Source organism: Saccoglossus kowalevskii, chromosome 4 (assembly GCF_978046115.1).
Source record: "Saccoglossus kowalevskii chromosome 4, keSacKowa6.1, whole genome shotgun sequence".
Lineage (NCBI taxonomy): Eukaryota > Metazoa > Hemichordata > Enteropneusta > Harrimaniidae > Saccoglossus > Saccoglossus kowalevskii.
Window position 1 is genome coordinate 16,562,045 of NC_140644.1, and position 25,392 is coordinate 16,587,436.

Sequence of the window (25,392 nt, forward strand, 5' to 3'; positions counted from 1 at the left end):
AAAAAATAATTATTTTGTGCATGAACGTTATACAATGGTATGCAAGTTTAGAAAGAAATGTGCCGGTTATAGCACAAACAGTGTTCAAGTTATAAGAATTGAAATTAGTGCAAAATATAGAGAAGCGCGGATAATGAAAGTCTGATTGATGTGTTCATATTGAGATGGGACATCACAAATCTGATAATCTGACAAATAGGAGCTCACTCATTCCCTGAAGTGTACAAACCAATCTCGGTCCGGTTGGGGTTGCCAGGAGACAACTCTGAGATAACTGAATCTACTCGCTGTGTATACTCAATGCATGGAACTGCGATTAATCCCCAGTCAGTAAAATGTTCTCAAAGTGCAAATAAATCGGCCAGTAGTTTTGTTATTTAACTTATTTTTTAAAGTTGAACGTTATATACTAGGGGTGTTAGATTCTGAAAAAGAAAATACAAAGAAAAAGTTGCAGTAAAAAAAAATATAAAAACGCACGCATACATCAACATTGTGTTCACCGTAACAAAACTAGGCAATGAAGCACAGTAATTTGTACATTTTTTTGTTACTATCTATCCTCTCAGATTTCCTAGTGATCAATCCCTAATAGTATTTAGTATTAGGTCTTAGGAGTCAACCATCACAAGGTAGTTCGAAGAATGTGACGAGTGAATTTGTTTTTTTCCTGGTGTCTAAGCTGTACAATTTTATTTATTTATTTATTTTTCTTTGAATGTGAAAAGTTTTTTTTCCCCTGCAACTCCTTGCATGAATTTTCTCGGTGTCCTGCTTGCAATTCGTTTTTCTCTCTCATGATTTAAAATACTGTAAAATGACTAATTTTCATTTAGATAATGTGTTCTATGCTAAATTTTACATATTCACTGGGTTTTAATTTAGCGCATTTTCCAGTCAGCGAAATAAGCTAAATTAAAACCCAGTGAATAATTACCCCCTTTACAGTAATTGACCTCTTACTTACAAATTTTCATATACTTACATTTACATTAATAGATTGTCAATTTTATTAATTTCTTTTCTGATCAAATAATATTAATCACGATATTATTTAGACATTAGTTCAATGCTGCGATAGCGAACTTCTGAGTTGCGCGCAAAATAATGGATATATGGCAACCAGGTGGTTGTATTGTTGAGCGCCATCTACGGTATGCGACGAGCAGGGTGGCCCTTGATCATTCGGTCAGGTGACGCAACTGATGTCACATGATTGCTTTCGTTAACTGTATGCGAGACGGACTTTTCCAGCAGATCCTGGCTTATCCGCGAGGTGATGTTATAGATAGTCATTTAAATCCATCCAGTCTATCCAGCAAACTCATCTGTCCACCATGGTACACGCCGGCGTTAAGTTTGGTGTTCCGTTGGCAGTTGGTACGATATGCATGTGTCTTGGAGTGGCGCTTGTCTTCGTATTGGACAACGTTGTACATTCTATGGTGAACACAGTAAGTACACATTGATACAGAACCAGACCGATTGGTTTTATTGTCCATACTCACCTGGTAGTTACTTGTTATCATTTATAATTTATCAAATAATAGTATTGATTGTATAGCATTGATTAGGGCATGTGGTCGGGGGTGGGGGTGTCGTCTGTTCGTATCATGACAATCCATGTACACAGGGCTATTGGTTAGGGTCATATTAAGAATGAAAAGTCTTTTAACAAAACATAGAAGTTTAATAACTGCATTATAGCGCTATGTTTACCTCACTGGTGTGAGAAACTAAATTTCAACCTAGTCCAACCGCTTTGGAAAAGATTGATTTGAATATGTAAATCAAGAAATTTACAATAATTGAGACATCTATATTTAAATTGATATTGAATAGAACATCTCCGGAGGAATGATATAAAAAAACAATTATATTAACTGTACAATAAATCATTAAAATATGACTTATTTTATTAGGCATGTCCCATTTACATATTTAGCTAATGTGCCACAGTGATAGGGCAAAATATGGTAGCTGTGTGAAATGAGAAATATTATTATTTGCTATTACTGGTAATTATTAGTTTACTGTATTATGAAAAGACAATGAAAAGTAATAGCTGGATAAAAAGTTTAAACAACCAGATCAATAGTATCCTAATATTCCACGGTGAAATCTTGGGAATGGACCATTTTCCGTTCACTGCGACATCCCACAGAATAAATAGTGACATCAAAATATTGTATTTTTTAGGTATTTCCACATCAGCAAATAATTTTGTCACTTTTGCTGAAGTAAGTGTTATCTCTATGCAATATTTTTCTCAGAAATATCAGCCTTTCGACGTTGAACTATAATAAAAAACAAATTCAAGTTCAAAATTCAAAGTTCAATTTTTGCAGCAGATTTTACATCTGTGCTTGTCATGCATTATGCAAGATCAGACAGTGAAAGAAAAATAGTCTATTGAGAAATCCCCAGTATGGAGTAGTATTTATATTTATATTTCAATAATTCACTGTTATTGTGATACTGGTTACATGTACATGTAATAACAATATTCATCACAAATCATTTCTGTGTGTGAATATTATCGATTCTAGTAATATTTTTTGTTGTTCATCTCAGCAAATGACAATATCCAATTCATCAGCAACTTACGACACCTGGCAAGACCCGTCAATTCCAGTATATATGCAATTCTTTGTCTATGACATCATCAATCCATACGAGGTTAAACACGGTAAAGAGTTGCCTTTTGTTGTACAGAAAGGTCCGTATACTTATAAGTAAGTATGTTTTTCTTGATTCCGGTCAATCTTTTTTTAATCATAATTAAACACACTGATGGGTTAAATTAAAAAATTTAAAAAACAAAGTGTTTCTTCCCCCGGCCTATGTATGCAGCAAGGTTCCCCCAGGAGCCTCTTTCTGAGTTTACCTGAAAGGCTCTTCCGCAGGGAACTGTGAGGACACCAGACTTATGAAAAGGTCCCATTCCAAGGAGTACACACTATGTAAAATTTTTTGAGAGCGAAAGGGTCACAAGACAGTGTTCCATTCTCTTGCATTATTGTATTCATTGTTATAATTCTTTTTTTCTCTTGCCCTCAATCAGATTTCATTGGCCATTGTCTAAAATATACATGACATATTCTTTTTTTTCTATGAATAATTTTTCTTTTAAGGGAACACCGACCAAAGTTTGACATAAATTTCAATGAAAATGGGACGGTCTCTTATCGACAGAATGTCACGTATGTCTTTGATCGCAGCATGTCATCTGGATGGGATAACGAGACTTTGACAATGATTAACATTCCGTTAATAGTAAGTGAATTATAATTATTATAGGAATTGCACAAAAACGGTACTGCACTGTACTGACAGGGGTACAGCATACTTCTATTGACCATGATCTTAAAGTGTGGTGGCAGCCATGTTTGTTTTTATTATTAGAAGACGCTTATGCGTGGTGGTGTGGTGTCAAAATTCTGTTTATGTTGCAATCATTAAAATTGCACAGAAACAAACTTCAAATGGGGAACTTAAAAACAATCCAAACCATTCTGAGTTGACAGTTGAAACAGTGTCACTAGAAAATTTAATACAAATTTCAAACCATCAAGTACTTCACTCACTTCACCTCTATAAATCTTCTTGAATGATCTTGGAATGCAAACTTAATTTTCACTGTTACACTATTTTGTCATTTTCAATGAAATTGGCGAAAATATGTTTCTCTTGCGAGATTAAAGTTGTTAAAAACATCTACTATAGGAATCTTGTAGCTATCATGAGACACTCTGTGTAAAGGTGTGTTGTGTAATCATTAGACAAATATTTATGTTAGCAATCACATTATTTGGACAAAATTATAGATAACTTGCCACCAATGTCTTTCTTTTTGTAAATGCATACAAGCATGTCATCTTTTGTTTGTGCCAACAGTTTTTTTGTAGTTGCTCTATATGTGTATTTCCCTGCAATTACTGTAAAATATTTTAGCTTGAATTAATATTCGTTGAAAATACCTTTTGGGTGTTTTGTATGGAATTTATTTTCAACGATTTTTGATGAGTTAAATGTAAAATATAGGAAAAAAGATTTTATTTTAGATTTTATTTTAGATTATTCTAGATTTTATTTTCACTGAATCAATCCTTTAGCGAAAATTAATTCCAAGCGAAAATTAAGTATTTTACAGTAATGTCTTTGATTCCAGATAGGTACTGTAAAGTACTTTTAGTTTTGGTGAATTAATTTTCACTGAACTGACTTTTTAGCTTTGCTTTCGACTTTGTCAAGCAGATCTTATCATATGAGTGATTGTCAGTTGTTGTCTGTGGTCGTCTTTTTACTTTTTTGATTTCTTAAAAACTACAAGCCTGATTGCTTTGATACTTGGTGTCTATCGGTATGTACCTTGGATTTACCTTTTTTAGATTTGTTCATTTCATTATGGTATATTCAATTATCTAATTTTGATGACTATTTTTGTCATTTTTTGGTAAAAATTGATATTTTCAACTTCTTGTTGAAAACCACAAGTCTGATTGCTTTGATACATATAAGCACTCTACACGTGACCTTCCCAGATTTTTTCATTTTGTGATGATATTTTCAATCCTTTGATTGAAATGTGCATAGCTAACAGAGGAACTATCTCTGTCAAGAGGCTGCTTGTTGAGTATTTTATACATAGTTTTTTTTCACCAGTTGAATGTAAAAAAAAAGGAAAGAAAAGGTATATTTTCTGCATTTAATTTTCACTGAATCGCACTTTCAGCGAAGATGGTGAAAATGCATTCCAAGCCAAAATAAAGTTCTTCAAAGTACGTAAATAATACAGGTGCCTAGTCCATATATTAGATAATGTGTTTTTTCTTCTGCAAGTGTTGTCATCAGACTGTTTTTTTTAAATCTGTTTCAGACAGTAAGCAACCTGGCCAGATACCTGCCAGATTTACTGCAGACATTGATCGAGGCACTGGAGAAAGTGTCGGGTGCCGAGCTGTTTATGAAAAGAACAGTGAATGAAGTGCTATGGGGATACGACGATGAAATGCTGAAATTTATTATGAATATTACAGGGAACCTTTTGATTAAATCAGCTAAGTTTGGACTTTTCATGGGGGTAAGTTTTATTTACTATTTGTTGCTATACTCTTATTATGTAATTTTTATACCATTTTATCCAAGCCCATTGTGTATGCGAAATAATATTCGGTCAATTTGAAATAATTATTTGTGATATTGTCATGCATATTACCAGTTTTTGATCCAGAAGCCACAATTTGTTATTATTAAATTTCAAACAATGTTCATAAATACATATAGACTACTGAATCGATTTGATTTAACAAAAGCATTAAATACAATGGTATGGTGTAAACTTTAATATTGATATTAATTATTAATATTGTTTGTCATAATACATGTGACATGCAATGTCAATGCCCAAATATGGACAATGTCATGTGAGATGCAATGTCAATGTCCATATATGGACAATGCCATGTGAGATGCAAGGTCAATGTCCATATATGGATAATGCAATGTGACATGCAATGTCAATGCCCAAATATGGACAATGCCATGTGACATGCAATGTCAATGTCCATATAAGGACAATGCCATGTAACATGCAATGTCAATGCCCAAATATGGACAATGCCATGTGACATGCAATGTCAATGTCCATATATGGACAATGCCATGTGACATGTAATGTCAATGTCCATATATGGACAATGCAATGTGACATGCAATGTCAATGTCCATATATGGACAATGCCATGTGACATGCAGTGTTGGGTTGGATTAGTCTCTAAAATAATGTGAATCATGTATCTCAATAAGTCACCCCATCGTGTAATTTTACAGTATCAAACACAAGATATTCGCATCCTACCTTATTAGAAGCAAATTTCAAGTAAATTGTATTGAAAGATTATTTGACATGTTTGAAAACAAAGTGCATAGCAATATATTTCTACTAAGTGGTTAGATCACAATAATGTGTTGTTACAAAGATGAACAGCACAGTATGAATCCAGACAGTACGTTGGAAGCATTGTTGTACGATACTCTTTCTGTATCGTCTTTGTGCATATATTACAGCATTCTCATAATAAATATATTCACACAGTGGTAATCAAAATTTTCTACAATTAAAATTGTCATTGTATATGTTTTAAATTATTAGCGGAATGGTACAGATGACGGCATCTACAATATTTACACAGGTTCTGATAAACTTAACATTATTGACAAATGGAAAGGTGAACCAAGTCTGTCGTGGTGGAATGATGATTATGCAAACATGATTAATGGCACCGGTATGTAAATTAGTTGCATTATTATTTTTTTCTGTTAAGGTCATTCACATGCATTATACCAAATCAACAAAGGCAACAATTTTTTTTTTTAATTTCAAAATTGTCATATACTGTAGTTATTGATTCATACATAAGTTATCAACTTTCAGGTTTATTCCCAGATGGAAAAAATACCTGAACAATTTTTCATAAGAATTTTACACTCTGAGTAAGTGTGGCAAAGAGTTGATTGAAAATCAATGCCAATGTTGCATTTGAAAAAAATTGAATTCATGTTTCTGTGAAAAGCTGTATATCTGCACTAAATGTAAAATTCAAACTATACCCAAGACAGCACGGAATCGCATCAACCTATTTATGTTGTATACACTTTGCAGTATTTTTATGATGCAAATATGTTCCAACTTAAAAATCGTGTTATAGAATTTTGCAACAAAATCAGCAAATTTTCACCATGCTTTAACCTTTTCGCCATCAGACTTTCTCTCCCAAATTTTCCCACATTTTCAAACATGTATATTCTTCAATATTTCTGAAAATGAACCCTAGTTTTTGAGCCAACAGACAAAATCGGATTTAATCTGTTCTCATCTTCTGAAAGAAATTGCAGACTATAAACAGGACTATTTTGTGAATTTATAATGAAAAGAGGAAACAATGATGAAAATGTTAAATTCTGCAAATGTTTATGTTTTTACGGGGACTAATTTTACACCAGTAATGTGACATTCAATGTATGGTATTCAAATTTATTGTAAGTTGTATTTTTGTTTTTTCAGATGGCTCACTATCACCACCATATTCTGATCGATCCAAACCAGCCTATATATTCTCGTCAGACATCTGCAGGTATGCAACCAGCATAGATAATTGAAACACACAAAAACAAAATATCCACTTTCTTTCTTTTCTGTCATCTAGTCATACATGTTTATTACTGATAATCCTCATTAGTCTATTGGTTGTGCATTTCCTGTTTGTGTATTTTGATTTTAAATGGACGAAATTCTGATGCATATTGGTTATTTAGTATACCGGTATTAACTTTAGCATAAAATCACTCTTTTGTCAGTATTCATTTAATGAAATATGGAACAACTCTACCCATATTTACTCTATAAGAAGTGCTTCTCCATTAGAGGTACATATAAACCAAATATTGCATTGACTGTATACCAAATCATTTGCGATCCGCTCTACGAGGATTGCCGTTAAAATCACTTTTGTGTCTGTCTCTGTCTGTCTGTCAGTCTGTCTGTCTGTCTGTCTGTCTGTCTGTGTGTGTGTGATTTCCGGTGCCCTCGCATATTAATTCTTCCGTTAATTTGTTTTGGCTTGACCAATTTTGTTCAAACTTGGCAGGTAGGTTGCATCGTTACTCATGGCAACAGCAAAAAAAATGATTTTTGCATAGCTTCATCTCAAATGTATCTTCTCCTATAAATCAAGGATTAAAAACCCAGGATATAGCTCATTCTACTCAGCTTGAGCGTGAACAAGTAGTTACAATTTGTTTTGTGATATTGTTTTTTCATTGCCAAGAAATTTGATCTCAAAATTGGGGTAACTTTTCACCGGGATTGGCTTTTTAACTCTTCTGTGATTTCATCAGCCATTGCAACAGCCCCAAAACTGGTTTTTGAATACTTTTGCACCAAATCTCGATTACTAATCGTTGCCAAATGCATCACCTCCTACCAGTCTTGTAATAGCAGTGTTCAAATGATCATGCTTTTTATTTTGGCTAAGTTGGCAATGACAAGAGACCACTGGCGCCGACACTGTTACACTGTATCACTGTATCAACTGTAAATGTAAGGGACGACAAAGTGTGGATGGCGGGTACAATTTAATCCAGGTACTTCATAGTTTATGGCTTAAAAATCTGCATCGTACTACATTCTATTGTAGTCAAGTCAACTTGGTGAACATTGTTTTGTAAACATGGTTTGGTTTTTACAAGGAAACTAAAGTACAGCATAAGCTTGGTTATTTACTACCATAGGAATCTAGCAAATCTGTTGATATCAAAGCCATTCAAACAAGTTTATGATATCATAAATACAGCATGATGTAATGCATTACATCGTAGTTAAGTCAACACATTGGATACTGACTCTAATTATAACATATTGCAAAACATAGAGCCCAGGAACTATAATAGTTATTTATTTTAATTTCGATTATTATTTTTTAATCATTACTTTAGTCATAATGTTTGTATTATTAGTCTAGTTTTGTTTAGTGTAAATGTAACCATTTTAATTCCTCCTGGGGAATTTTATGTGTTTAATAAAGTATAAAATGTAGTAAACTTCATGCCTAGACTTTATGCGATTTGGGGGTGAGGGCAACTGGTATTTAGTGTTTCTAACACTAGGGGGGATACTGATTTCGGAAATGCATGCAATATATGTGTTTATGTGTGCCTTTAGCCTTGATTACAGTTTATGTTAAAGCGTTCTATATTTACATGCAGGTAATTAAAAACTAGAAGTGTATTTTCAGTATTTCATTGAATACCGACCTATTTGCAGACAAAACTTTATTGATATTTTACGATAGATCCTGCTACGTTTTTTTTAACATGCAATATCAATGCAATTTTTTTTTTTAGCTTAAAAAAAGTACAAAAAGTTATCCACTTTAATTCGGAAACAAAATTTACCTCTAAATTCAACTAATGCTAAGATAGCACTTAAAAAAGAAAGAAAAAAAACATCTTGCCTTTTTGAAAACAATTGTATCAGGATGCTGCAACTAATAATTTCTTTCAATTTTGACTTTTCCAGATCTGTTTTTGTAATGTTTGAGAAAGAAGTTGAAGTGAAAGGAATCACTGTCAATCATTTTGTCTCTAATGCATATTTACTTGGAAATGTCACCTTCAATCCAGACAATGGCGGATTTTGTACACCTAAAAATAACTGTCCTCCAGGAGGTCTTCTCAATGCAAGTGCCTGTCAGCAAGGTGAGTAATTGAAAAGTTCACCTCCATGTACCTTAGAGAATTGCAGTCAAAGTTTCGGGAATCAGGAGTCTGATTAAAATCTAAGGTACCAGTAGCTAAGGTTTCTTTTATTAGTCCCCATTCGGACGCAGTCCGAAAACGGGGACTTATGTTTTGACCTCTGTGTGTCCGTGCGTGCGTCTGTGCATGCGTCCGGACCTGTATCTTAGAATTGCCTGGACCAGTCACAATCAAACTTCACACATACATCATACATGATATTATACATATGCACGTCAATTTGTTTCACGATTTGATTCAAGATGGCCGAATGGCGACCATTTTTGTGCTAAAAAAATCCTAAATATCAAGCATTGCTTGGCTGTTTACAAATGGATTTTGTTCAAACTTGGTATATACATTAGACATTATGGGACCTTGATGCACATCATTTTGTTTCACGATCTGATACAAGATGGTCGAATGGCGGCCATTTTTGTGCTAAAAAAATCCTAAATATCAAGCATTGCTTGGCTGTTTACAAATGGATTTTGTTCAAACTTGGTATATACATTAGACATTATGGGACCTTGATGCAAATAATTTTGTTTTTCAGATAAGATTCAAAAATGGCCGACTGGCAGCCATTTTGTTTTAATGAATGTGGTTCTCGTGCCATATCTCTGACTTGCTTTCACTGATTATGTTCAAATTTTAAATATTCATTATACATCATGTCATAGACAGATATATTGGTTTGACGATCCTATTAAAAAGGGCCAAATGGTGGCCATTTTTGTGCTAAAAAATCATCATACATCAAGCATTTCTGGCATTTATGGATGGATTACATTCAAACTTGGTACATACATGTACATTAGACATTACGGGTTCCTGATGCACGTCATTTTATTTTTCGGATTCAAAATGGCTGACTGACGGCCATTTTGCTTTAATGATTGGGGTTCTAGAGCCATATCTCTTAAATGCTTTGACTGATTATATTCAAATTTTATATATTCGTTATACATCATGTTATATATATATATACATGTATTCAAAATGGCTGATTTTGAATGCTGTTCCAGAGCAATATCTCTCAATATGGACAAGTACTTGTTTGACGACCAGATACAAATCATTTTAATGTTAATAAATCTTATTCCTGACATGGTTATATTCCAGCTATATTACTATAAACGAAACTATATATCTTAAATTTTGATAACTAACTGGGACTGTGCCATGCATGGCTTGTTGTTTTATTATTGGCATAACTTATCCAAAATTTAATATGAAAGTTACAGTGTTCGCCAGTTGTACTGAACAAAACCTGATGTAATTCACTGTCAGAAGTCTAGTTGGCATCCTTCTAATATACTCCATTTTCAATCATCAGACAGAGAATCCCAAGTGTGATTGGGTGATTTTGACGACACCCTGAAATGCTGAAAACTAAATCTGATACTGCTTGGTGATATTTGGCAAGGTGGATATCTTACCAATACCGTAGCTATTCATTTATTTTTGTACACATATTAAGTACATCTATAAAGCACAATTTCGGCAACACTACGATTTCTCTTATCTGTTAAATTCAATTGAAGTCTTTAACATATGTATTTAATTGAGCCATGAATCAATATCAGCAGCTATGACATTCCCAAGTTATATATACCTTGGAACTGGACGCTCAGTGTTTTTATTTTAATCATGACAAACACAAATTTTATCTTATTGTAACACAATTCAAATCCTGCTGTGTGACTGTAAAAAGAAGCATCATGAAATCCACATGTGCTGAAAAATGTTCATTGCATGGGGATCGCTTCAAATCTTGGTCGGGCAGCTATTAAACTTGATGACACACAAAAGTGATGAAAACTCGGCCTGAATAAGTAATTGTGAATATGCATGTGTAGTTTGATATACATCTCATTGTTTTGAATAATTTCAAAAATGTTTCAAACTCAAAACTATGCTGAAACTTTAACCAAAACCCAATCACTAATTTAAAACTAATCACCTAAACCTAGCCTGATCCAGCAATATTTTACCTGTTATCACAAATGATGCGACTACTTACACAGAAGCATATTAAATATATATATATACAGTTGTAATAGTATACAGTATATATACGGTATATACACAGTATATGGTGTTACATGCTGCATAACAGAAATCTAGATATGGATGAGTGATTAGTTTTATTGATATATTTGTAGGTGCACCAATATTTTATTCACTTCCACATTTTCTGTACGCCGATAAAGACGTGATATTACCGTGTATGAATCCAAACAAAGAAGAACATCAAACATTCCTTGACTCAGATTATGTAAGCAAACCAGTTTTTATTTGTTAGTCCCCGTTCGGACGCAGTCCGAAAACGGGGACTTATGTTTTGCCCTGTGTGCGTGCGTCTGTGCGTCCGTGATCACCTGTATCTCGAACATGCATGGACCGATTAAGTTCAAACTTCACTCATACATCACACATTATATGGGACATATGCACATGCATTTTTTTCATGATCCGATTAACGATAGCCGAATAGCGGCCATTTTAAGGCCGAAAATGCATCAAAATCGCACATTTTCACCATTCCGGACCCGGATCTCAGTTATGCATGGACGGATTTTGTTCAAATTTGGTACATACATTAAACATAATAGGACCTTGATGCACGTCATTTTTTTTTTTGGATCGGGTTCGAAATGGCTGACTGGCGTCCATTTTGTTTTAAAGAATTCAGTTCTGGATCCGTATCTGAGACATGCTTGGATTGATCGAGATCAAACTTCACACACACAAGGTACATCATGTCACAAATATGTATGTGCATTTGTTTCATGATCTCATTAACGATAGCCAAATGGCGGCCGCTTTAAGGCCGAAAATGCATTGAAATCGCACATTTTCACCATTCCGGACCCGGATCTCAGTTATGCATGGACGGATTTCATTCAAATTTGGTACATACATTAAACATAATAGGACCTTGATGCACGTCATTTTCTTTTTCGGATCAAGTTCGAAATAGCCGACTGACGGCCATTTTGTTTTAAAGAATTCAGTTCTGGATCCGTATCCGAGACATGTCTGGATTGATCAAGTTCAAACTTCACACACACAAGGTACATCATGTCACAAATATGTATGTGCTTTTGTTTCATGATCTCATTAACGATAGCCAAATGGGGGGCCGCTTTAAGGCCGAAAATGCATTGAAATCGCACATTTTCACCATTCCGGACCCGTATCTCAGTTATGCATGGATGGATTTTGTTCAAATTTGGTACATACATTAAACATAATAGGACCTTGATGCACGTCTTTTTTTTTTTCGGATCAAGTTCGAAATGGCCGACTGGCGGCCATTTTGTTAAAGAATTCAGTTCTGGATCCGTATCCAAGACGTGTCTGGATTGATCAAGTTCAAACTTCACACACACATGGTACATCATGTCACAAATAGATATGTGCATTTGTTTCATGATCTGCTTAACAATAGCGGAATGATGGCCATTTTAAGGCCGAAAATGCATCAAAATCACGTATTTTCACAATTCCAGAACCGGATCTCAGTCATGCATGGATGGATTTTGTTCAGATTTAGCACAATGTGTTGTACATATGCAGGTGCATTTCGGTCATGATCTGCTTTGAATGTATATGTCACTCAAATATGAACGGAACGGGGACGTGTCATTGACAATGACTTGTTGTCTAGTATTTCAGTAATTTGATTGTGTGTAGTTACTAGTACCGTAAAATCTGTATTAGAAGTTGAATTTCTAATATAAGAACCCATTCTTTTTTGAACAATTGAGAACCAAAAATTCACCATTTCTCGTATGTGTAGATGCTCTAATAGAGGCCACATCCCTTCTGTTGCATTGTGCATAATACAGATTTTACAGCAAATGTATTTTTGTATTAATTGAGATACTGTTAAACTAGACTACCATCTTTATTGTATATTTGTAGGTAACTGGTATATCAATGAGAATTGCCAAACGACTACAAATAAATGTCCATTTGACAAGACACAAGGCTATCAGGTTGGTCTTGAATTTGTTCCTGTCAGGTGTAGTTCAAACCAGGGTAATTTTTAGACCCCCCCCCCTCCAAAAAAACAGTATTTTATCAAGTGGTACTAAGAATCACAAAACTCTGAATTTTTAACGATTTCAATAATCATTTTTGAAAAACAAAATTATGTTCAGTTATCATCAATTATATTATACCAGTGTATCACTGCCATCCATGCATCATTGTGATTGGTTGGGAGACTGTTTTAATTTATGCAAGCCATGGTTAAATAGAGCATAATGCACAGTTATGGTGTTCCAAATAAGGCCCCAGAATATGAATACAAGTTCAATTCGTAAACAAATAAAAGGAAGGGCATTTAAATTTTAGGGAATTTTTGGGGTAATATTGATAGCATGATTTGAAGATATTATATACATATTTCATTTTTGCAGTGGTTAAATAAAAAAAATTGTACAACCTACAATTTTTGCAGGCTATTCTTTGCGACATGTTTTCATTGTCTGCAACATAGAAATGGCCGAGTATCATGTTCGGGAGCTGGAAACACAGGCTAAAATGTATGTTACCGGCGGCGAAAATTGTCCAGTTGAAGCATTTCAAAATGTATTTGTCCAAATTGCAAAATGTGTTGTTTCAGTGGCCCTGTGTAAATGTAACACACACTGATAGTCTGGTATTTGTGAAAATAAATTGAGATCTATGATGAAAGAGATTTCGATAGCAGCAAATTTGTTGACGTTTCATACACATCAACTGCGTGCACTGTGTTCGGCAGGAGTTGAAACCAGACACATTTATTAACGCACATTTATGTATTTCACGGCCTACACTAACAAAGTCACCAATGATCAGAGTCAATGAATATCCAGTATCCTGTCTCACAGTTTTTGGTATAAAAACAAATCCTTTGATAGAGAAGTGACCGTAGCGATCGAAGCAGGTGTTTCCGACAACGTCATCCGTACCCCTAAAAACACCGGCATAGTAGCGTCTGGACCAACTCTCGCAGAATCTGGCACCGCTTCTATTTCTAAAACCCACAATCAAAGTACACATGCAGCATCTGCTTTGTTCCATAACTGCACCTTTAGTGGACCAATTAATGTCAGCATAACAAACACAAAATAGAAAATTCGAGAACGATATTAAGTTCACAGCACATATTTTCAAAAATGACGCACAGTGTGCGCTGCCGGTAATTTCTGCTGATGATAATTTATTCACAGCTATTCATATGTAAATTTAGCGTTGAGCTTGTTCAGTTTATTCAATTTCTAATTATTTGCTAGTTTCTTGCGTTGTAGAAATAAACTTTCTTTGATTGTGATGATATCTAAACTTGCTGTTCTGTGCGTTTCTGTGTACTGAGCGAGAGTGTGTGATAAGAGATTAAATACTAGTTCCAGGGCCCATTTCATGCTCATTACACGTCGTTCGAAAACGACTCTTTATTATTTTGTAAAAAGGCCGAGAGTGTCGAAAATGCTACAGAAATGAAGCAATAGCAATAAACCCACTGCCGGGGGCGGGTATACCACGAGATATTGCACAACTCACGACATATATGCACGAGCGGTAGCGAGTGCATATATAGAGTGAATTGTGCAATATCGAGTTTTGGTTTATTGCTTAATCAGTTATAAGAATATTGTGAATATTGTAATTACAAAATCATTGGATGCCACTTTACAGAGCATCACTTGTTGTCAGAAAGCAACAATCTTTTGGGATGTTTCATGGCCAAAAAGAAACTGATTACGAATACCAGTTTAATATTGCAGTAAAAGATTGTGTGTGTATGATTGTGCTGTTGTTTTTCTTCACTTTCAGTGATCTTTCTGAGATTAATGAAGTTTATTATCCAGTTTTATGGATAAATGAGGTAAGATATTTTTAGGATAGTTTCATCATGTTTTGTTTGTACCCTAACAATACTTTGCCCAAATGAAATGAAATTTGTTTTTCGTTCATGTAGTTGATTATTAGACAATTTTCTAATTAGTTGCTGTGTTATTAATTAGCTACATGTAACTATTTTTTGGTGGTTTACTTGTATCCAATAATTTTGCTTGAATGGACTGAAACTAGTTACATACATGATAATAGGTTAAATCAGAGGTACATTACTTGGGGTTTGCAACTACGGCGACATGATACCAAGATCCTGTTACAATCTCTCTCTCGCATAAGCGTTCCAACTCAGAAAAATGCGAATGCGCATGCCCGAGGTAACTAGGATACTGGAATGTCCAGGTGGATCAAAATAGCTGCTCACAATATGACGGATTACGATAACTATATTTTCTGTACATTTTCAATGTATTACATTTTTTCAGTATGATAGTGTTGAGACATGTTTTACTGTTTTATTACAAACCGCCTAAGTCATGTCAGAAGGTCGTAGCCTCAGTCTCGCTACATGTATCTACGAGATGAGACTTGAATGGAATCTTGACAAGATGTCTCCATACAGTACTATGCGCGTTGAAAACCCCAAGTAATGTGCTTCTGGTTATATCTAATTTTGGTATAAATACATTGATTATTTTCCCTAAATGTTCCTGTTCATCTTCACTTGCCAAGCTCAGATTATTTGGCCATAGTCTCACTACTATACATTTGCAGATATTGTTTAGTGTATATTTTGACATCTCGCCATAATAGTTGAGTATTAATTCGCATAATAATTAGAAAATGTGCATACTAATTACCTATTTGTATTCATGTTGCACTGTAAGTGTTTTAATAACATTCTTGGGTTTTAATTTCGCTTTTTTTGTCGATTATATGAAATCTGTTAATTTAAATTAAATCTATATGAATTATACTAGAAACCATTATTTCACAGCTAAGATAAGGCTTACTTATTATGACCAAAATAGTGAAACGTAATGCTATGAATGCTTTCAGGTATTTTGGATCGGTTTGGCTGTGCAGATATTATTCAAACTTGGCATTGTCATCACTTATGATGGTTACTGATGCATATTAGTTTGTTTTGTGGTTTGACTCAGAAGGTTTGACTGGCAGCCATGCATGATGGTGTTTTTTTTTGGGGCCTCAAATATTTCTTTGACTTATTTTGTTGGCAGTAGGTAAAAGACAATATACCGTATTTCCCCCAAGTATAAGCCCAGGGGCTTGAACATGTAATATTTTGGTGCATTTAAAACTGTAACCATCTTCCCAACCTCGAAACATTATCCAAATTACAGTTTTCGTTCACAGCGCCCGGTCTCCAGTGGAATATTATGTCTTTTTGAGGGAAGAAATGCAAAATGAGTCGTCATTTGATTTCAACAACACTTTTCACAATGAAGAAACAAACATGTTCAAAAAATACAAACATTTTATTACAATTACTGAATTTACGGTGCAAAAATTGGTAGGGTCTGTGGGAAAACGGCCGAAGGCAAGATCGTACGCAAACTCTCGATACAAAGCTATTTCCGCCATGGTTTCATCATAATTTGACCTGAAAAACTTCCTTTGACCTAACAGGTCACGTCTTTCGTTAAGCAATAAAAATAATTTTTTACACTGCAATGCGGAACTGAATTACCGCGATGTTAAAATGCGATCTATTAACACTAATTTCAACGAAAAATGGTGATTTTTTTTTTCCCTAAAAGCTGTTGATTCGCAATTTTCGAAAGGTAAACTGAGGGTGAGGGAAATATTCACGGCCACTAACAAGTCATGTCGAAGAATAGTTTGCTCGTTCACAATCCATTCACGATAGACTCAATGGACAAGATTATTCGGAAAAGTAAAACAATGATCTGTGACCAGGTTTCACATTTTTGCGGTTTGGAAAACTACTACTCAAAAGAAATATGGATTATTTCAGTATTGCAACATCAAGGTCCATCCCGAGTAAATAACAGAATAGAAAACATGCGAACAACCAGTATGTTCTGTCACGTACGTTCGACTGCCATGCAGTCTGAAATTAATGGAGTTTTCTCGTAGAGCTGGAACCAAACTACCGTACCAATCATGATTTTTATGCTATGAAATACACTTCCTACATGCATATTTTAATAAATGTTGTCAACCCCCGGTAAAAACACCCTGGGCCTATACTCGAGGATGCCCTCAACTCGTTAAATGTCCAAAAACCAAGGGTGATTACTGCGTTAATAAGTAGTTTATTGTATTACCTGTATAATTAGATATTTATTTTTAACTAAATTTGTTGTGTATCTTAAAAAAATTTTTTTAGATTTAACAATTATTAATAATGTGTTTATTTTTATCATTTATTCAAAGTAGAAATAACCGGCTTTGACTTTCCTCGTTTTTTTAAATTTTCAGACTTATACTATAGACGATGCCAGTGCAACCAAATACAAACATTCAGTACTCACACCTTTGTATGTCACCAGGATAATGCCATGGATTGTGTTTGGTATTGGATGCCTAATTGTCATTATTACCCTGATTTTGTTGATTAGAAACCGAAGGAGAGGATATCAGGTAATGTACACACTGGTTATTGTTTTGTTACTTTCATCAGGATCCGTCCATGGTTGCGTGTGCTAATTTCTGCTTTCTTTTCAGTTGCTCAATCCAGAATCAGTTTAAAACCAGTGTAATGAAACCTTTATGACATGTCAATAGACAATGGCTGTTTCATTTGGTGATAGAAAAACAGCTTACTGATGTAGTGCAGAAAATTACTTGAACGTGAATTGTAATTTATTAAAAGCTTTTGAACATTGCCCTACTCTCTGACTGAAATGGGAGTTGCAAAGAATGATTAGGTACAGTTTTCACTACTTAAGTGTCGGCCAAGCAACAGTCACATCTCTTATCCTAAAAATACATTTCACGAAAAAAAGTCTTTCTCAAACAGCAGCATTGGAAACTGTAAAATATTGCTTGACTCAAAATAATTACTATAAGGAAATAATATTCGGTAGATTTACATTTTACAGTTTTTGATTAGTGTAAACTCATCAAAGCTAGGACTACATCACATATCTTCATGTATCATCAAAAATAAATTAAATTTAGATTGAATAATAGCCGAGTCAAGAAATAGGTGATTTTCCGAACAATTGCGCGATCTCGCGAGATGCATGAAAGACGCGCGTCGAACGTCTGCCGCAAAAAACGAACGATTTGATTTTGAACTAGAATTTCTGTATTTCGCAGCTTACATTGACCGGCCGATCTTCGACAGAGGAATATTGCTTCCGAATACCCTTACTTAATCGAAATTGCCTATCATCAAATGTGGACAGCACATTATTAAGCATGGAAATGTCCCCGAAATACTTTCGCGTTTGTTGAATCCCACGCGATGTTTGACGCGACTACGACGCTATGACCTTTGTTTGTCCTGTTTTTACGTTCGATTTCACGCATAACGTGTGATTCTCGCAGTGAACGGAAAATGGTCTATTGGTGGTGAATTTACATCAACCTAACATTCTGATGTGAATTATAACAAGCAGAAACAGGAATTACCCAGAAAAACATGTATGGTTATATACTACATGTAGTACTAAATAATGATTTACCTGTTTTTGACTTTACTAGACGCCACTGCATGGTAATTCAATACAAGACAATCACGACAAGGAACCTATATTGGGAGGAGCAACTGCTTAGAACAAAGGCTTAGAAAAATAGATCCAGTGTGTGTGAAGTACACACAGTACTACCGTACATAGACTGTATTCTGTTGAAGCGTTTTTGTTTTTTGATATGCACATGCATTGGTAAAATACAGGCAATTGACATATATGGATATGATGAAATTGCGCAAATATTCCATACCCCCAAACTGACTCGATGTTGTTAAGTTGCCCAGTCAGCAAATATCATCAAATGTTATAAGATATGCAATGGTCATTTTAAAAATGACGACATAAAAATTGTATTTTTGAAACTTATAAACTTTTGTTCAGCAGCATATTACTGGTAATAGCAATCTTACAGTGTATACGTATTCTGCTGATAATATACATCCTTACAAATAATGATCATACGTTTAATTATGTATACAGTGACCCCTCGCTAAGTCGCGCCTCGGTTACTCGCAATTCGGCTAAGTCGAGGGTACTTGGATGGCTCCTAAAATTTCTATTGTGTATGTCGCACCTCTCGTTTCTTTCCTCTGCTGTTGGTGTAGGGCCAGCTAGCTCTGGGACCCCACTGGTGAGAGTATACGATAGAATTTTATCTTCAGGGGCGATTCGTGGTGTCACGAGTCGGTATTCAAAAATGCTTTGATGGGTTGAGGTGATGACTCAAAACAGATACAGGACAGCACAGGAAGCAATAGGCTGACAACAAAATCTCAGTTACAAGTCAACATGAGCATTTAATAAATAAGGCAAAATATCAACAAAATATGTTAAATTTCATACACAATAGTACACAAACATTGTATAAAAATGCACAGCAAAACTCAGCTCATAGCTAGATACTATGCAGCAGTCAATAATAACTATGTTGGCAATATAATATAACAATATAACAACTATCCAAGTTCAATATCACCGTAAATGCACTTCAACAAGCCTTGCACTGCTATAAGTACATAACACAGGTGACAATATAATGAGAAATACACACTAAAGGTACACAATAAATTGGCTATATTCAATAATATCAATGTAGGCAAGGTACACATAAATAGGCTATGTTCAGACTAGTAAACTTGCCACACTCGAATGAAATACAATTACTTTTGTGTCAATAAATAAAGGAAATCACACTATTTAGAATAGCGTGCAACCTGTTGCCACTCACTCACACATACGGGTAGTCTTGCTACGTATAATGTCAGCTGGCTAAAAGTGGAATCGATAAACGCAAAAGGAAATTCGCGCGGCACAGAAATATATTAAGAGAAACCCAACTAAACACAAATGGGTAAAATTTCCTCAAATACTGTCACCACCTAACACAAGTGACCCCAAATATTAGTACAACGTCTAAATGTAAGCAATAAGAAACAACAAACTGACATTTGAGCTAACAAGACACTGACGTCTCTCACGCGCATACACAGATACACACAGTGACAAATAAAAAAGGGGAAATAACCCAAGAAAAGTCTGAATAAACAGAAATAAGTGCACTGATAAATAACTCACAAGTCAATGTTCACTATTCGGTCTTTAGCTGCTTTTCCACGTCAGAACACATAAACGGCGATTTCCTGGGGGATTTCTGTCACAGCGAGGCAAAACAACAATATACGGCACCACAGGAACAGCAAGATTTCACACACTAGACTTCATACACACGTACTGTACATACGTTGCGCTGTATTACAACCAAGTCCGACTCAATTTCCTACAAGCACTTGTCGCAAACAATACAAATCATGTACTGCGCAGTGTTCGTGTCACGATAAGCCTGTCCAACACTCACTCTTCCCCACAGCCTTTCCGTTGCTACCCGTCCTTCCACTGTTTTTGTACCCGTTCCCCCCGTCCTCGCGCTGTTTCTCCTGTTTCCTCCTCCTCGCGATGTTCGTTCCTTCATTCTCGCGCTGTTCGTCCCTCTCGCTAAGTTCTGATCTAGCGTTGAAGCGTACTCAGCCCATTGCTATGCGCGAGTCACATCATTCATAACAACTTTGTACAGATTCCACTGTTTCCTACGAGGTTCGCCATGATCACATGACAGTGTTCTAGAAGTAAACAACCGATGATGGGCGAGACCATTCATGAAAACGGGGGATGTCACTATCACACAAGGTTGAGCACAGCATACAAACTTACAAACAATGTGGCAACAACTTACACAATCTCACAACAAGGGACAGGAAGCGACTGTTGCCCCAAAGTTTACAAGAGAAAACTATGGGTGCGACACTCTCCTCCTCCAAACCCAAGGTCGTCCCCGACCGCATTAATCTTTGACAAAAAAAGTCAAAGACCATCGATCGACAACTCTCACAGAGAAAACAACTTTGTTCTTCATCACCACTATCTTCTCATTTTGCCATTGACTAGTTATCTTCATGTCAACTTCATCTTCACACTGACGGCTAGACCTTTTGACTTAATTATATAAAAAAAACTAACAATATCTCCCCAACAGAAGCTAATTTACATACAACAAAAATGCAAATATCAACACCATATACTTCCAAGTGTGCTAAATTTGGTATTTTAAAGTAAAAGGAACTGGGACCCCCTTCTTCATCTTGCTTCTCCGAAGTTCCACTTCCATCTACTTCCAGAACATCCTTTATCCCATCTACTTCCAGAACATCCTTTATCCTCTTCTCTCACATAAAGAGCAGATGCCAAACGACAACTATGGTGTCTCAACTAGAAGCATGATGAGAGCCTTAGCCTTTGACTCACTGAGTAGTGACACCAAACCACTGACTCACTTGCGACAATACATTCCTATGACTAGATTCCAACACTGGCACATGCATGATGGATTCAGTTGCGCTTGGAACTACATCTCCAACTTTGGTCTTACGACATGCCTCCAATTCAGACATCAGCTTACAAACTTGCTTCTTACAGTCCTCAAGTTCACCTTTAATAACCGCATATTTCTCTGTCTCAGATGGCTTCGGCGCACCATCACACCGCTGTGTACTGGCTATAAACTCATCATACCCATATCTCACAGGTGGTCTAGGTGCTCTCTTTGATCTCCTCACACTCTGACCCACAAATGGTACATCACTGGCTAAATCTCCATCAGGTGCAGGTTCTTCAGCAGTGGGCTCCTCCCTACTACCACTTGACTGGATCAGACCAATCTCCTCAGTTTCACATGACAATGGTTCAGACTCGGCCATACCTCTACAAGCTTCAGATTCTGCCAGCTGGATTTGTCCTTCTGCTGCTTTATTGGGATAGTTCTCCCGGGCATGCACTCTATTTGGAACCACCACCCACTCGACTGAGTCAGAATCAGTTTCATCTCCATCACTAGAACTGCTGTCTTTCTGCCTTGAGCGGGTTCTCACTACTCTTTGCCTGGGTAACTTCTGTTTTGACTGACGCATGGGTCTATCAGGATACTGAACTGGCAAGGAGTGACACGGGAGCAACATATTACGATGTAGAGTTCTATGGTTACCACTACCCTCGGGTCGCAGTTCATACACAGGAATGTTTGGACTTGTCTGTCTAATGACTATGTAGGGTTCTTTCTCCCATCGGTCTGCAATCTTATGTTTTCCTCGCACCGACAAATTCCTGACCAAGACCCTATCTCCTGGTTCCAAATCAGCTGTTCTTGTGTGTTTATCATATCGCTTCTTATGTTGAGCTGCTTTCTTGTCTGCATGCTCAGATGCTAACTTGTATGCCTCTGCCAGACGCTTGCGTAGATGGACAGCATACTCTGCAGCGCTCTCTACAGCATCCTCCTTAGTCTCAAGCCCCAGGTACACATCAACAGGCAATTTGGGGTGCCTCCCATACATCAAAAAATATGGAGAGTACCCCGTAGCATCACTTCTCGTGCAATTGTAGGCATGCACAACTGGTCCAACATGTTGCCTCCAATTCTGTTTCTGTTCCTCAGTAAGTGAGCCTAACATTCCAAGCAATGTCTGATTGAATCGCTCACACTGTCCATTCCCTTGCGGATGATAAGGTGTTGTCCGAGACTTGATAACACCTGTCATTTCACACAGATGGCGTATCACTCCACTTTCAAAGTTGCGACCTTGATCTGAATGAAGCCTAGCCGGGAAACCATAGTGATTCATAAAATGATCTACAAGGGCTTCTGCAGTGACCTTTGCTGTCTGATTTCTTGTGGGGATAGCTAATGCATATCTAGTGAAGTGGTCAGTTGCAACCAATATATCTTTATATCCCCCTTTAGATGCTTCAAGTGTAAGATAGTCAATGCACAACAACTCCAGTGGCCGTGTAGTTTTGATACTAACCAATGGAACCTTGGTTCTCCCCTCAGCAGTCACCTTGCGTCTGATACAGTTGTCACAGGACTGTACTTTCTTTACTACATCACCTGCCATCTTTGGCCAATAAAACCTGGCTCTCATCAACTCAAGTGTCCTGTCTTGTCCCAGATGCCCAACATCATCATGCAGTGCTTCAAGGGCAGTGCCGCGAAACCTTTTTGGCAAGAACAACTGATACATCATATGGCCGTCAGCATCTTTCCTCTGTCTGTACAGAACGCCCTTCCTCACACACAGTCGACTCCACTCCTTGAGGGCATCTAGCACCTCAACAGACTCAGTTTCGCGTTCCCTCTTGTTGGGTTTATGTCCTCTCAGAAAAAGCTCATGCACTCTTCCAACGACTGGATCCTTTAATTGCTCTTCTCGCCACATCTCAGGTGTCATTTCTGGAAGTGTCCCTTGACATACGTCAACACTTGGTTCACCTAGTGCCAAAGGCACAGCCGTTGATGCAGCACCAATCACCTCTACACAGGGAATTGTGTCAGCCATTTGAGCTCGACAAACAGCTGATACTTCTTCAGATGTCATGACTTCACTATCACGTTTTGTAGGTGGGCACCAGTCTAACCAATGAGGTTTCTCCTTCCTGTCTGTTGAGTACCCCTGCTGCGGTCGACGTGACAAGGCATCAGCATCACCATTCAATTTTCCTGGTCTGTACTCAAGTGTGAAATCATGCTCTGCAAGACGCGCCAACCACCGATGCCCCGTGGCATCCAAACGTGCTGATGTCAGGATGTAGGTCAGAGGATTGTTGTCTGTGACCACTTTGAATTTGTTTCCATACAACACATCCCTAAATTTATCACTGACTGCCCATTTCAGTGCTAAAAACTCCAGCTTGTGAGCTGGATAATTCTTTTCACTCTTGGAAAGCCCCCTGCTGGCATATGCCACTACTCTCTTCACTCCGTCATGGTCTTGATACAGGGCCGCACCCAGTCCTATTTGACTAGCATCTGTGTGCAACTCAAATGGTTTCTCGTAGTCAATATAGGCCAACACTGGCGGTGTTGTTAGACGATCAATCAATATTTCAAAAGCAGCTTGACATTCCGCAGTCCATTTGAACTCAGGAAGTTCTTTTCTGCCACAATATTTCTTCTTATTGTTCTTTCTTACATACAAACCCACGGTCAGTTCATTCAGTGGTTTTGCTATCTTTGCAAAATCCTTTACATAGCGACGATAATACCCAGCAACTCCCAAGAAAGTCTTCACTTCCTTGGCACTTCGTGGAACTGGCCACATACGCAGGGCTTCTGTTTTGGCAGGGTCTGTGCGTACTCCATCTTTAGAAACAATGTGTCCTAAGTATCTCACTTCCTGTCTGAAGAACTGGCACTTTTTGGCAGTGACCTTCAACCCATTGTCACGCAGCTTCTTCAGCACTTCTCCTAGCCTCTCAAGGTTTTCACGAAATGAAACAGAGTAGACAATCACATCATCCTGATAAACCAAACAGGTCTTAATGGCTAAGTCGCCTAGACATCTCTCCATAACTCTCTGAAATGAGCTGGCACTACCAGAGAGCCCCATAGGAAGCCTATTGCACTCATAGTGACCAACTGGTGTCACAAAAGCAGTCTTCTCTATGTCACGTTCATCCATGCTCATTTGCCAGTACCCACTCTTCAAGTCTATGGTTGAGAACCACTCTGCTCCCTTCAATGCGTCCATGCTTTCCTCTATTCTGGGCAGTGCATAGGCATCTCGGATGGTTTTCGAGTTCAATTTGCGATAGTCGATGCAGAGTCGCTTACTCCCATCCTTCTTCGCAACCAACACAATGGGAGCAGCATAAGGGCTGTTTGATTCTCTGATGATTCCACCATCTAGCATCCCCTGGAGGATTCTCTTTAGCTCACTGTACATTGAAGGTGGCACCCTCCTGTGTCTCTCTCTAACTGGAATATCATCAGTAAGACGTATCCGATGTTTCACTAAATCACACTTGCCTAGATCATTTTCATGCTTAGAGAAGGAATCAACATGATCTCTGAAAAAGTTCTCAGCCATCTTCAACTCGTGCTCATCAATAGGTGCACCATGCAGATCAAACTGGACTCCATCTATTTCTAAACAATGTGGTTCATTGTCAGCAAAATCTGTCCCAGAAAAATGTGACTTCTCCCCAGTACTACTCACTTCAATCACTG

General features: G+C 36.8%; 1 protein-coding gene across 1 annotated transcript; it reads left to right on the plus strand.

The window, feature by feature from the left end:
• The first annotated feature begins 1,220 nt into the window (after positions 1–1,220).
• Positions 1,221–18,936, plus strand: LOC100373976 (lysosome membrane protein 2-like). Its single transcript, XM_002737328.4, has 12 exons — positions 1,221–1,454; positions 2,575–2,735; positions 3,135–3,276; positions 4,880–5,083; positions 6,155–6,287; positions 7,067–7,136; positions 9,080–9,258; positions 11,466–11,578; positions 13,231–13,304; positions 15,130–15,181; positions 17,617–17,778; positions 18,847–18,936. Exons 1-12 carry the CDS (start codon positions 1,338–1,340, stop codon positions 18,916–18,918), a joined length of 1,479 nt encoding a protein of 492 aa, XP_002737374.2. The 5' UTR covers positions 1,221–1,337; the 3' UTR covers positions 18,919–18,936.
• Positions 18,937–25,392: the final 6,456 nt, after the last annotated feature.